The sequence below is a fragment of the Pygoscelis adeliae genome, unplaced genomic scaffold, assembly GCF_000699105.1.
Source record: "Pygoscelis adeliae isolate BGI_AS28 unplaced genomic scaffold, ASM69910v1 Scaffold414, whole genome shotgun sequence".
NCBI classification, from domain to species: Eukaryota; Metazoa; Chordata; class Aves; order Sphenisciformes; family Spheniscidae; genus Pygoscelis; species Pygoscelis adeliae.
In genome coordinates, this window is record NW_008824673.1 from 444,073 (window position 1) to 459,456 (window position 15,384).

The 15,384-nt window shown below is 40.2% G+C and overlaps 1 protein-coding gene across 1 annotated transcript in view; it reads left to right on the forward strand.

Annotated features, from left to right (window-relative positions):
* Window positions 1–7,238: 7,238 nt before the first annotated feature.
* CA5A (carbonic anhydrase VA, mitochondrial) overlaps window positions 7,239–15,384 on the forward strand; it is a 20,370-nt gene continuing 12,224 nt past the window's right edge. Inside the window, exon 1 of the mRNA XM_009323039.1 lies at window positions 7,239–7,368. Coding sequence (XP_009321314.1) covers window positions 7,239–7,368 — 130 coding nt within the window. The remainder of the gene's footprint in view (window positions 7,369–15,384) is intronic.

Below are 15,384 nucleotides of genomic sequence, written 5' to 3' on the forward strand. Positions count from 1 at the left end.
TGAATTTCTCCCTGCTCAAATGGCTCCTGAGCGCTTGCATCGCTGAAATGGGATGATGTGAATGTGAGCTGTCATATTAAGGAGAAAAATGTCACCGTGCTCAGAACACAGCTGAAGAACAGGCAGCAAGTGGGAATTTGCTAAATTAGCTCATCAGACTGATTCTTCTGTTGCTTTGTTCCTGCATTTGGTGTGAGAACAGAATGACTGGGCGAAGGTGGAAAACCTGCTGTTAACCTTCTGGGAATGATAAAAATATGCAAAAGCACAAAAAGGAAGCACGGAGGAAGTATGCAAGTAGCTCTGAAAGAAGACAAGGATTAGATTATTTTACTATATCCTTATATATCAGTGTTGCCCAAACAAGACCATCATCATACTTCATTTTTCAGCTTCAGCATAGCCAGCGGTGACTTTTCAGACTTCTGCATAAAAATATTCCTTAAATGAGATGCTTAATTCAGTTCTGCAGTGTCATGACATGCAATTGAATCCGCTCTGGTTCAGCTGTAATTGGCCACCCTGACATCTACAGACCCATGGCTAAACGGAGCTGCCGGGCTAGTGGGTTGAAATGCTGTTCTCGGGCTCTGCAGCTTTGTCATGTTCAAACTCAAGGTGTCCACTGCAGGACTTTTGTACCTGTATGAAATTAAACGGTGTATGTCACAAAGGCTCCAGTTTCTAAAGTGTTTCAAACCCCAGGAGACCAGCAATTCCTCCTGCTCATCTGTCTAGGAGTTAGGGAGAGAGTCGGAGAACAGGACTTGAGGGGTTTCATGGTTCAGGCAGGGAAACTTACACTGACAGAGGCACGTGTGCCGTGCCTTTCTTCGAAAGTGCTCGCAGTGACTTCTCAAGCTGCTTTTTTCACTGTTAAAAAGTTGCCATGAGCCTGGGAATTAACAACCGGTGTGTCAGGAAAACCCTTGCTTCTGCTTCCAGATTTGTAACTGTTCAGCTGAGTCTGTTGATTCAAAGGTTAAACTGCTTCTAAACTGACTTTTCACACAGGATTATTTCACGCTTTGCTGCACAGATTTGCCCTGCAACAGATTTGCCAAACAGTTTCTGCTACACTCAAGCAATTGCCAGGTCCCAGCTAGAAAAACTAAAAAACAGAAAAACTTCCATTGTCATAAACCAATTATGCTATTCACCTATAGTTGTCAAATTAACTGGCAGGATCCAACTGATGTCTACATCTTTGATCAGAGATAGCAACATAATAAAAAAAAATATAGCAATTTATCACTAAGAAAGGCTGCAGCAGTACCTTCTGCTAGTGAGTTAGTCCGCTTTGATCAGTACAGCAATCTGGAATAAACAATTAACTTACCTCTTGTAAGGGTTTTTTCCCTCTTTACCAGAGATACGATTTTAGATTTTTTCCCCTATCATTTCTTCCAAAGTAGGGGGTGTTTCCTTTTAAAATTTTGAATTACACCAATAAATCATGAAGAGGCTCCGTTATCATAGCTTATCCCTTGTTCCCCTTGAGATTGACACAATACTCTTCATGCAGCATAAAGTATGACAGAAAACACTGGTAAACAGCAGAAGAAAGAGGATCTTTCTGTTCACAACCGAACAGTAGAGACCTCCTTTGTGCTTAAATCAGAAGGCCCAAATTTGGCTTTTAGTCTTTAATTTTCAGTACCAACACACGAATGACTTACCCAAGATTAATTGTTTCCTGTGCTTCACAAACTCCTAAGCTTTATGAGCTTTCAAAAATGTGGTCACCTGAATATTTCTGCAATAACGTAATGAAATTCAGCATAAGTCCCCCTCTAGTGAATGAAGGCTTCACTTTCCCATGGGATAAGAGACTGCCCATGAGCAAGCACCAGGAAGAAGTTGATGTGCTCTAAGTTATGTTCTGATTTAAACCATGGTAACTCGCTCAAGTGCCTACGTCAAATCCATTCTTATTTTCCTTCCCTCTTATAAAAATGAGTAAGAACTTCAGGGCGCTAATATATCAATTTCATTTTTTAGTTTTATGAAAGAAAATACATCCTGTTGCCCTGTTAGTCTGTTGTCCCAAATAAAATAACAAGATATTTCTTTGTTGGCTTATTTCCTCACCTTTTTCATCCTCTTTTTTTAGTCTCTCTCTCTCTCTCTTGCATTTTATGTATGCGCCAACTATTCTTTGTCATGTTATGAAGAATCATTTGGTTCCAGGAAATATCTAGCTTACTTTACCATTGTATCAGCATTCATTTACTATTGTTTCCTAAGGAAGTTGCTGCTTTCACATGTTTTGTGTGGATCAAGAGAGATTGGTATCTCATTCATTGGTTTCCTTTTTTTTGTTAGGAAAAAAAAACTTACCATAGCATCAAAGGTAAAAAATTAACACACTGTGCACACAATTTTGCAGCTGCATCAGCAGCAGGAAAACAAAGGTTGTCAAACAAAGCATTTGTTTAAACAAGTGACAGGCATTCATAATTATACTCACTGTTGAGCATGAGAATATAGAAACAAAGGCACGAAGAACACAGAAGATGTGATCAGGGCACAGAAGTAACTCCAGAGCATTCGCCGTAAGAACTCTGTAGGAATAATTTTCCTTCCCATGGATAAAATCCTTGATCGCATCCTATGCCATTAAAAACAAAAGAAGTACATGAAGTTCCCCTGTTTATTCCGTTTCTGTTTGTGTTACTTTACTCATTTTCTATCCACTAACTCTCATAACTGGAGAGGGACACAAATACACCCTTCTGAACATAGCATGCACTATCTTGTGACATAGTGATGCTTAATTAAAAGTTATATAAAATACATTTTTTCAACAATGGTAATATTAATGCTATTTGTAAACTTGCTGAAGCATTTCTCCTTTTATCAACAGAAAACTTCTCTGCTGTTGAAATCTGTTGTCAGTTTTCCTCCCCCAAGTACATACTTCCTCAGCACCTACTTTTCAGACACCATGTCCATTTTCAATTCTCTCAGAATTGTTCTTTGATTTTATTACAGACAACAGGTCAGGATCAAGTGGGTTTTGCTCCTGAACCTCCTTCAGCTAGCTCTATGACTTCGGGCAAGACACAGACATTTTCTGTTCTGACTCTGATCTCACTTCTGGTTTACGCTGAGTAAACTCCATTTCATTCAGTGAAAATAATCCTAATTTTCATGAATGAGGATGGAAGAAAAGGCCTCGAATTCCCACAGCAGAGAGAAAAACATCGTTACACATTTGGTCATCCAGCTGGTCAAAGTTCATGGTCTTGTAAGGTCATTTTTGCTGGTCTGAGAAATAAGGTGAGAAGGGTCAGGCACGATCTCAATGTTCTCTTATTTATTTACATACTGTTCCATCTCTCTGTATACATTATGGGGAAAAAAATGATAGGAGGCTATTCCCCTTCTCAGAAATCTGCCATTCTAACAAGCTCTGTGTTTGCACTTTGCCCAACTGTGATCTTCCCAGGATCACGCTCACAGCTGTTTCGGCTGCCCTTTTACCTCCGTTACACAGCTGATATCTTTGCCCAGTATTTGCTAGTTTGCCCAGCTTTGTTCAGGTTTGCCACAGACCATGTTTACTTGGTCAGGTACCATTACCATTATCAGTCTTTTTTAATCCACTAGGATTATCAAAAGCCTGAAGGGGAGCTCATCACACTTACTGATTTTAGAGAATTTTATCCTTTTCTTCAGACTCAGGGTTGCCTGAGAACTGCTTTTTCATTCAGTGTGTAGTCCCCATATATTTTTTTCAGAAATCCAGATACAAAATGTTACATAGCATCAGTGTATCATTAATGCTATTATTCTAAGCAGAGTTTGACCATCTCCTAATTCTGGACCTGCATCCATTTGGACACTTGTTCAAAATTATTTGCAATGTAACCCCATTTTTTCAGGTGTGAGAGGTAAAACAAACTAAGCGTAAATCTTCATCAGTGGCCAGAGTGACAGAATGTCCCCCCAGCAAGTTTCCATATAAAACCACGTTTGTCACATGCAGGATGGTAGAGCTACCTTTCGGAGTGGTCCTGACAAGCCAGGTCAGCTGGAACCTCATGAAGTGCTACAAAGGCAAATGCCAAGTCCTGCACTTGGGATGGTATAATCCCATGCTTTGGTGCAACCTGGGGACTGACTGCTAGGGTGAAAAGCTCTGGAGAAAAGCGCTGCAGACCACGGAGCACAAGTTGAACATGTATCAGCAACGCACCCTTGCAGGTTAATGCCATAGTGGGCTATATTAGAAAGAGCACGGCCAGCACATGTGGTTATTCCCCAAAACTCAGACCTTGTGAGGACACATCTGGAATACTCTGTACTGTTTGGGGACCCCTGATACAAGAGAGAGAATGAAAAACTGGAGGGAGTAGAGGCGGTTAGCAGGCTGGTGAGCTCCATCGCATTACTAAGTGTCCTAGCAAAATTTGGACATCGAAGAAAAGCTTCCCTTAGGCTGCCGTAATATCTAACATGGGAAGTGTGAGCTGATCCACAGAGAAATGAGTGTTAAAGCTCACCCAGTAATGACCTGACTGCTTTGTGAAAGCTGCCCTAGGTGACACTTTTAGCTACCCCACAGAGGTTTCACACAGACTCCTCAGCAGCGATGCCATCCTGGGCAGCTTCCCACTACTTGATCGATTGTCTGGTCAGCTGTTATAAAACAATAGCTAGGTGAGGAAAATGTTAATTATGAAATCACTTTCATTGTCTCTTTTTAATCACAGGAAAACTGTAAGACTGTATTTTTTCTGAATTATTGGGTTTGACTTGCCAGTGTTGCAACTGAGACAATATTAGGATAGGAACACCCTTGCAAGCATGATGCCAGGAGAATCAGATCTCTTGAAACACTAAATCGAGGAGGTAGTTTTCTCTCTCAAAGCAACAGCACTCATCTGAAGTTAACCAGAATGTAAGTACTGGCAACCCTCTAGTAAGCATCAGAAAAAAAAAAACAAATACTGATCCTCTCTGTCCAGTCCGGGGGCACTTACAGCAAAAGTCAGATGAGTAGTGACAGCAAGAAATTTCTAGATTTTTACTTCTTTAGTTTCTGTGAAGACAAAGTAAGCACATTTCCATTGTATACAGTCACACGCCGCATACGTAATTACCCACAATTATGAACAACAATAGAAGTTTGATTTTGCAGTTCTTCGGGCAGAACTCCTAGCTGACAATGGCTTGCTCTTAGATACTCTGAAGCAGGCTGCTGAGCTAATAAATGACAAGCATTAGGAAAGACTCTCCTAAATAGTAGGTTTTGGAATAGTCAATAGCACAGATAAGCTTGCCACTTTAGGATACTAAAGAGGACTCCCTGAGCCCGAGCCTTGCACTTACACCCTGTGTGATAAGAGATTAAAAACATGCATATGTTTAATGAAAATATCGCCAAGCAAGTAAGTTTCTAATTCAAAGCACCACAATTTGTTAAGTAAAAAAAACCAACCACCTATTGAAAAATATTTCACAGGTAATTTTATGGATTCAGAAAGGAGTGGGTCTTAATGGCAAATTTTTAATGGCAGAATGTTAACAATCTTATCATTTCTGCGTGCTCTGTCATTGATAGATTCTGTAGCTTTCAGAATATGCCCTCCTATGTACTTAATGGAGGAAAATAATCACATGGATTTTGTAAATACTTAGATGAGAATTATTAAAGGCCCCACAATACTTCCGTGCTGCCATCACCCTGAGGGCACTAACAAGCCTTAATGGCCTTGACAAGTCTCAGGTGCAGCCTCCACCCACAGCCCCGCCCATGGGCCAGGAGCCCAATTAAGCCCAAGCCTGGGCCCCTAAGCTCTGTTGTTAGGGCACTTGTCTTCAGCTTTGTCTTTGGCCCTGTCTCTAGGAAGGACAAGGATTCTTGTTGTTGCTTGTCTTTGGCCCTGTCTCCTTTTGCTCCTCTCTGGTTGGACCTTGGACCTGGTTTGTCCCTTGCAGTGTTCGGGATGGTCAGTGGACCCTTTTACCAGCGGCCAGCTCTGCCTGCTGTGCTCAGCCTCTGCGGGGTGGCACCCTGCTGGTGAGGGCGCTGCCTCTGATGGGGCCATGCTTGGCTCCCCGCTCCCCTGTCCTTGGAGAGCAGCTGGCCCTTGCTGCTCCCTGACACGCCCAGGCACCCTGTCCTAAAGGCTCTCCATCTTCATTCCCATTTGGCCTATTATAATCTGTAACGTTATGAGAAGTCTTTAGAGAATGAATTGCTTGCCTGTGTTTTCTGTGCTTGGCCTATGAAACTACAGCTCTAACTCAGAAGTTACTTGTGTCTGTGCCATTTACGTGGATTGCAGCTATGGAAGAGCAAACATCCCAAAGAAGATTAAAGGATGGGCTTTGTATACAAATCTTTCACATAAGATGACAAAGTTATTGGAATTGCATGTGGAAGTAATAAGAGAGGAACGTTCTTCATGCTTTCATCCCTAAGAAACATAGGTTAGGAAAAGATCTCAATCTGTTCTCCCCACTGGAAAAAAAAAAAAAAAAGCCCACACTTCAGTTGGGTCAAAGTGGTGGGTGAGTGGGAGGAGTAATGATGGTTCCCTATATCTGTTTCTATTTCTAGTCTATACAAAATTACCCCTCTTATGGGACATCTGATAGTTCAGAAGAACAAATTCCTCACCGTGAGGCTGCAATGGTACTCTACTACATGCTTGGAGCTAAAATACTCTTCTGCAGGAGGCTGCTCCCCTTCCTGTTCTCCTGGGCAAGCCTTGTCTATCTACTAGATTTCTGTGAATTCCTCAGTCTGAGCAGTCGCCAGTCCTCAGAATTGCAGCTGTTAATGATAGCAATTCTTAGCTATCAGTATTCAAATACACAACTATTCAAAGAACACATGCATGAAGAAATGATAAGAAACCTCTCCTTGCATACAAAAGAGTGGTTTCTGTAACCCTTTGGTGTTCCTGGAGCCAGATGAGAAAGAACCTGGAAAGCACATGTAGAATAATCATCAACTAGCCGGTCCTCCAACAAAACGTAGAGCCAATGAAGAAGCCAATCCAGGGACAAGTTGAAAATTAACCACTTGGTTAGCTCCACCGCTCCAACCAGGAAAGGGTGCTCTCAAATTTGTTTATAAATAGGTCTGGAGACCCCTCAGTTGTCTTGAAGCTGTATATCCACAGGATTTTTTTCCTCTACTTTGTGTTGATAGCTTGCTAGACTCTGGAAAGCTCCTCTGGCTGTTTGACGAGCTGAGGATTTCAGGTGCCAAGGTGATAGCAATGAATAGCATGAAGGCAAATACCCTGGTGCATTTATACAAGCAGCTGAAAACTATCTGGAGTCCACCAGCAGTGCCAGCACGACTCTGCAGTCTGGCCGCCTGCACTCGTAAAAACAGGAATGATGCATGTAAGTGTATTTCATTTTATCAAAATAGTACTGGATACCCGCTTAAGAGAGATGCAGAGGTACAAAGACAACAAATGTAGTTGTGTTGCTCTTTCTTATTTGTCAGCTAACCAAAAAGGGAAATTTGGGAATGTGACTGAAAGATTAAAGAAAAAAGAGTGAATAGAATGAGAGAAACTAGAGATAGAAATACCTTATTGAATTGCATGATTTATCTCCATGTGCAGGATTAAAACATTGTTATTTCTGCTGTGTCAGTGTTACTGGGTTGTTTGTGATTTTCACTTGTAACTACGATGAACAAACAGACTATACAACAACTAATTTTTAATTTTGTCCTGCAAGGTTTTGACTGGTTTCAATGAAAACTGTATTTATAAGTGTAATTCAAAGCACATGTAGCGCAAATTGATTCTGAGTGACTTTGAATTTAATAGACACTACAATGTTTAATTTTGAAAATGAGGCCTAATAGAAGTACAAACCACAAAACCCTCCAAATGTGGTTTATAGGAGAACTACAATGAATCACTTCCTGAGATGCAGGATACTACTGGAAGATGTCAAATATTTAGTTATTTAAAATACTGATTAACTTATCTACAAGTAAGATGAGGCTAGCCAGAGACTGCGTGTCTACTCGCTGGTGTGCAGATAACGTCAGAGCTGGATTAATAGTAATTTTTTACATCTAGGAAATCCTTTTGTTTCCTATTTTTTTTCTCTGTAAATGTATTCAGCTTACTAACTTTTCCCAAAGAACAGCAAGATCCCTCCTTGAATACTGAGATGTGATTCCCTTCTATTTGAATTATCAAACGACAAATTTTGTATTTACTTAACTGATGAGAAAACAGCTGATTTTGTGACACATAAAACAAAGCAGAACGGAGACAAGCACAAGGCTCTGTTTATATTGAAAGCTAGAAGAAATATTCAGTAACTTTCAGTGTTTAATAGCTCTACACTTGTAAATGTATTTTTGAAGATGACGCCAAAATACTTTCTCCCGCTGAGTGACCAGCATTTAAAAAAACCTGGTAGATGAGCTGCCAAGCGCAACGGGCACTGTGGTGTATATATTCCTAGACATAGAAGCTTTATGTAATATATAGCACCCAAGCTTCCCTGTCCCTCAGCACATCAGAAATAATTCAGAGCAGCTGTTAGGGAGATACAGTGTTTGCAATGTTTTTCAGAGTTCTCAGTCTAAATTCTCTCTTTTTTTCTGCTACTCAGACTAGCAAATGTGAATTGTATTCTGAAAGCTTAAAACGGAATGGGTACTTCAATCTAGTAGCGTAACTTGTTAATACGGCGCTTCACCTTCATTTTAAAAAGGTGCCTTTTGAATCTATAGAAGATGCCTAATTCTAGAAGCAAGATTAGCACTGAATTGTTTTACTAGTGAAACAACCACAAGAAAGAGCCTAATTCCTAATGCAAAATTTAAATGATCACACATGCATCCATGACAGTATTTTTCCCTTTTCTGACCTGTGTAGAGCTTTCTTAGTACAGCTCGAAAATCTCTTAAAACTTTTACGTCCTTCTCTACCAGTTTTTTCTTTACAAGCATGCTGAGAAACTTCATTTTTTCCCATTAAAATAAGGAAAAAAAAGACATTGTTCATCTATTCAAAGAAAAGCACTACAGTAACATTTAGAAAAACAATGATTCAGCCTAAAATAGTAGCTTTTCTAAGAAATTTGTATTAATTAGGTGCATGTAATAGTAGCTTTTCTAATGAATTCATATTAATCAGGTGTGTTAATTAGTCTGTGCAACTGTATGTGCACCCACTCCACACAAGGATGTGTGCATATGAGAGAGCACATTCTAATAGTCACAAGCAATGTCTATAGCACTCCTTTATCTGCAGTTTATCAGCAAACTTTTTCAGTGTTGGAGATTCAACACCTAAACCCAAAACCTGTGCCAGTAAGAGCGATGCTTGGGCTCATCCAATACTGCTCTTCATGTGCAGTGGTATGAATTACTGCTTCAGAGGGGAAATCCAGAGAACCCACTGTAATTGTGGTTAAAAAGTTCCCTCATTATTCTGCATTTTTAGTCATTATTTTTTATTATGTATTCATTATTTTTATATTTGAAGACATAAACTAAGATTGCAAGTGAATATTCGTTGTGAGTCTGATGACTTCCAATTTCAGAAGCCATACAGACAATATAAATCAACATCCTTCATTAAAAAAGTAATGAAACCCATGAATCAGCAGCACAGAATCCATCTGCACAGTTCCTAGTTCTTCTGCTTGTTCAGTATTGATATACCACAAAACTTTATGGCCTATGGAATTAAACACTTCAGGAATGGAACATATTGCAATTAAGTGTTACATTTCTGTTTCATCAGTTAAGGTGTTACTCTAGGAAAATTATTTGAAATTGTTCAGTGGAGTAAGAAGGTAAACTGGGGAAAAGCTGAGATCTCTAGATGTCCACATGTGATGGAGAAACTAATTATTTTATGGTTGCCCCTGGTCCGTCAGCTCCCAGTAAGGGGCTAAATTATGTTTTGAGGTTTTTTTGCTGTGGACCCTTGTCCATGGGAAACTGTACTGAGAAACCAAAGTTCACTTCATGGTAACGAACATTCCAGGAAGAGATCATACAAGGCTGTTCCATCATGAGATCATTGCTGGTTAAATTAACTACAATTGCTTCTAACTCTTTTTACTCACATTCCTCTTTTCAATTTAAGACAGATGCTATTTATTACTTAAGTCTTTCTCTACTCCATGACATTCATGCAGGAAATGCCAAAACAAACTGATGCAGGAAATGCCAAAACAAACTGATTCAGGAAAACGCTATCTTTGGAATGGCTGGTTTCGGCTGCCAGTGAATAGACACGAGCTCTGAACAAGCCAGCCTGTGGGTTCCTCCATCTGGTGGCTAGACCCTGTGCGCAACACGCATTCAAAGCAAAAAGCACATTCAATTCAGTTCCACTATTCACAGCTGACAGTACAAACAGTGTCTTCAGTGACAAACACTTGATCAAAGAAACAGCAGAATGGGACTATTGAGCTCTTAGGTAACGTCTTCAACGTAAAGTTCACCATTTCCCCCAACTTCATCTCTTATCTTTCTCCCCTCACCCTTCCCACACACAGAAGTAGTCTCTCACCAAGCCGGGTGGTGATGCTTTCACTTGGCAGTTAACTCAGACATTTGCTGTGAGGACACAGGTTAAACAATTCAAAGGCTGACATTTCCCAGTGCCCTTTCTGGCATCCCCTTGTGTCCCTACAAGGACAAAATTATTTTTCTGCAATTCACTGGGAAAGAACTATAGAAACATAGCTGAGAATCATGGCATATATGAAAAATTTCTTAGTCACATGGACTACCGCAGTGGATGTCTGTACTAAGCTCTGTGGTATCTTGTAACAGTACATGGAGGCAGTGGTTTCAGACACCTTTTAATACAATCGAGAGGGAGTTGCTGGAAATGCTCTTCATAGGGATTATAAGTCTTTGGCGTACACCCTCACCCTAGTAATTATTGCCAGAGGAGACCTGAATGGCTTTTTTCTTTCTCACCCTTTTAGAAGTTACAAGAAAAGCAGAATCCTTCAAGTTTTTTTTAAAGAACTGTGTAAGTACAGCAATGACACACAATCCAGGTGTGCCATCTCCAGGACTGCGCGTACAACTGCAGTAACTACACAAATTGTCCATGAGACATCTTCTAAGCCCTTTCCATGCCGAGTTACTAAGCCTGCATGCATAATTTTAGCAAATGTTTTTATACAGAAAAGATAAAGCCTCTGTTTGCTTTACCTTGCCAACTGGAATTACCTCCTCCTTATCTGGACTTAGCCTCAGCCACTGCCTTCTCATCCAGGCTCCTATCTCAGCCAAACATTCTGGAAGCAGAGAAAAGCTCAGCATTTCACAATCTGCTGCTGCTGCTTTCCTGTTGAGCTTAGAGTCCTCTGTCAGTTACATCCGTTTGATTAAAAAGCACTGGACTGTTTATTGATAAACTGGCCTACATCACAGTACAAATCTGACATCAATTCAGCAGAATTTTCAACACCTTGTCACGATGGACCTCAGCCAACCATCACTGTTATCCTCCAAAATCTTGATTCATACTAAAGAGCTTCAAAGAAATCAACCTATCTTGGATTTCCTCTGTAATACTCAATCCAAGTGGCTGAAGCAGAGCCACGATCCTTTAAAGTTTAAAATGGTTCTTTATTGAGTTTCAGTAATAGGTTTGTTTTTTATTTTTCTAATTCAGAATGTGTTGCTATGGAAAGCACCGCTGCTCAACTTAGGACAAAAACATATTTCCTTCAAGTGGTTGAGGTTTCTCAACTGTTCCCACCATGCTGTCCACCCTGTTTTACTTCAGAGCTGGGTGAAGCTTGTTGGAAAGTCCCTGTGTGAACAAATCAAAGTGCTTTATTCAACAGGTCTTTTTTTTTATTGCTTTTAAAGATTAAAACCATAAAGACTGAGATCCACTGACGCTGAGTCATTTTACCCCTCATTCTTACTTGACAACCACCTGAACTAATTTTCATACTCTTTCTTCTAATTTTGTAACCCATATGTGAGAACTCTCTCCTCCCCAGGATACTGAAAGGGAATTTGAAAATGAAACACTGAAAAATGTTTTGTCTCTTTAAATCAAGTTCACAACAGTGTAAACTGGCAGTAAATCCTTTCATTTAGCTGAGTTTATTTTGGATTTTTACCATAGAACTGTGGCCTTCAAAATATTTTCTTGGAAATAGTGTTATAAATTATGATAATCCAGTAATATACACAACCTGTCTTTTCATCTGGATCTTGACTCCCACCCCAAAGCTTTTGATATTTATATCAATGCTAAATGAGCTTTTTAACAATTACTCCAGACAGACCTGTTACAGCATCCACAGCTGCAATTAATTATAGAAAATAATTCAAAAGATTGGGACTATTTGGATGGCTCTATACATCTGTATAAAGCTATACATCTACTTCAGCTGGGAAAGGTAGGAAAAAACCACAGTGCAAGTGTAAGAAGCCTCCAAATACTATAAAATTCAATGGACCATCACTGTGTCTGTCTGGAAGGTTTCTAAAAAATAGAATAAATCAAGCACAAATTAGGTCTGTTTGTGGCAGATCTCTCTTCACAGATGACTCACAGCTTGGTCATGCTTGTTTTATTACAATATTTACTATAGCTATTCTGACAATACCACAGATATGCAAGTAACAAAGGGAAACAATAGACTAGACCCTTCCTCAGTGAGCTGATCATAAATGAGGCGTGCATAAAGAAAAGTGTGCAAACTGCGTTTTATCTTAATTCTCACCCTTTTTTTTTTTTTTTACTTTGCACGTTTGAAAACGGATCTAGTAGATGAGGTTTCTATTTCTCTTTCCACACAGATTCTGTATCACTTTAACTCATGCGGTAGGCCAATTGCCAGATTCCTGGTTGCAGTGTTCCCTATACACAGAAACCACTCTTAGTTCAGAAGGAGAGCGAGCATAGCTGAAACCTCCCAGATGGTCCAGAAATGTAACAATTTTGGAAAAACATGAGAACAACAGAGATATTGTAACTCTGGCTGCTGCTGTTCTCTCCAGCTCGCTGCATGCGAGCCATGTTTCTCTTGCATAAACCACCATCTCTAGCTGGGACATGGCCAAGGAGAAACTGTTTCTGGAATGGTCCAGAAACAAAGATTTTGGCCATGCTGGCTATAGTGCTGGGAAAAAGGTTTAGGGCTTATGTTTCCTTTTGCACAGGTAGTTTTTGCCTTTCTGTCTGCAGTTTCCAAAACAAACCATCTCACTGCCACTGAGCTCGTATTTTGAAGGGTTTTCTTTAACCCCCTAGAGGAGAAAAGTTTTTTTTTCATTAAATGATAAAGTTTTACTAACATTTAAGCTCTGTAAGAAATAGCATGCGCATGTAAAACTGGATGCAGATTCTGTGAACGATTCAGAAGGGAAACAAGTGTCGTAGGTCAAAGTTATTTCTCTTTAGTTTTGCACCTGAACAGCCCATCGTTTCTGAAAGCCTATGCCATAAGAACTTTCCTTTAGTTGTGCCGTTCAACCCACAAGAAATGACTCATTCTGTTCAGCTTAGTAGCTCTATAATAAACTTTACATTTTCAAAACCTTGCAGGATCAAATCCCTAAAAAGCTTCACAAAGTTTGGTCATCCTAATGCCACAGTGAAAAGCAGTGGAGTTTGAGCCTTTTTTCCCAACTGCTTTTAACATACTGAAAAGTGATAGTTGTACAGAAACCAGGTTATGCTCTGCAACAATAAGCATCTATACTATGATATAGGGCATACCTACATTAGTTAATTTGGTAGATGTGTTTTCTAAGCTGGCCGAGATTATCAATTGTATTTAGAGGACACGTCACGGAAGAATGCAACGTGAAGGAATGACAATCTTGTTTTGTTAGTAGATGAGAATAAAACCCAGTATCTCTTGTTTATGCTCAATATTAAAATATCTGAAGCTATGTCTAAGCTCCCCGCTGCAATTAAGCATGACGCTGACATGGGCTGTCCTCATGACCAGGAGCTACCTGTTGCTCGTAAGTAGCTTCAGCAACAGACACGTCTGACCTGTGCTAAACACAGTTGCCTAACCATGATCAATAGGCTAATAAACTGTGATTAAGCCTGAATGAATAATGATGTTTATGGGCAGCAACTGTTCTAAATTTCATGAAGTACCTATCTCTTCTTTTTAAGTTACAGGAAGCTGTATGTTGAGGATAGTAAATTAGCCATGCTGAAAAACATTGAGAGTCAAACCAAGAATTCATTATGTTTGCCATTGAATCCTACTATACAAAAAAAGACTGTGGTTTAAAGAAGGCATATCTTGGCGGGGAGGAAGTAAAATGAAATTTAAACCCAGTTTAACATCCTAAGATAGCATGCTGTTTGGCTTTGTATATCCCCCGATGACCTGTTTTCTGATCATGTAACCACTCAAAGCAAATCACTTGCCAGATTTCAACCTCCTCTTACTCAACTCAGGAGTACTTTAAATATGTTATACTGTGAATGCAATGGAAACTTCTTACACAATGTTATAAACTAGAGCAAACACTTCTTGGTTGACTCTAGTTGAGTATCTAGTCTTGTCTCCATTTCAGTAAAACATTCTCAATGCTATGTCAGGTTCCTCATGAAAATTCAAAAGAACTCACCCTAACAAGATTAAAAATCCCCAAAAAGTAAATGCAGATTTGCAAAATGATTTTTAAGAGAGTAACCGAGAAATATGATTCAAAGCAAGTGGCAAGATGAAGGCCAGGAGCTGTGGTGTTCTGCTCCTGGCTGCCCAATGGACCCGGTAAAAATGAGGACGCTTACTTCATCTCTGTGCTTTCACCAACACTGTCAGCTTTCCACAGGCTTTCCTTTTTTGCTTTGTGTTCCGCACTGGCAGCTGTAACACAGAAAAGGTGCAAGGAGTAACCAAGGCTTTAACCAGTTTCATCGAGGCCTCCCTCAAGTGGTGTCAAATGAATGCTAGTTGAATTGGCCCCTTTTACCAGCCTGGGGTGGGCCCATTTTGGCCTCCAGCCTTTGGGACAAATGCAGTAAGGTGAAGTGGCCATAATGTTAACTTTTTCTAACTTTTCTGTGTGCAGTTTGGGGCAGGGACCCTGCTGCGCCAGGGCCACCCGTATCTCTCTCAGAGAGGGATCATGCTCTAGCCCACCTTCAGCTGGGAGAAACCGAAACCTCCGACTTGAGCAAAACTAACTAGACAAGAGTAAATACTAATCCCTAAGGTGCGTAAGCAAGCCCTGACGCTATCACCTTGAGAGGAAATACATTTTTGGTGCGTGTCAGTCACAGGGATTAGCCTGACCATGGGAAATGGCCAACACGCACCCATAGGGAACTGTGGTCTCTTCTCTAACGTTGTCACAAGATAAAATGCCGGTAAAAGCCAGTCTCGGCCCACCCCGGAGGGAAAAGCTGGAGGCCGGGCAGA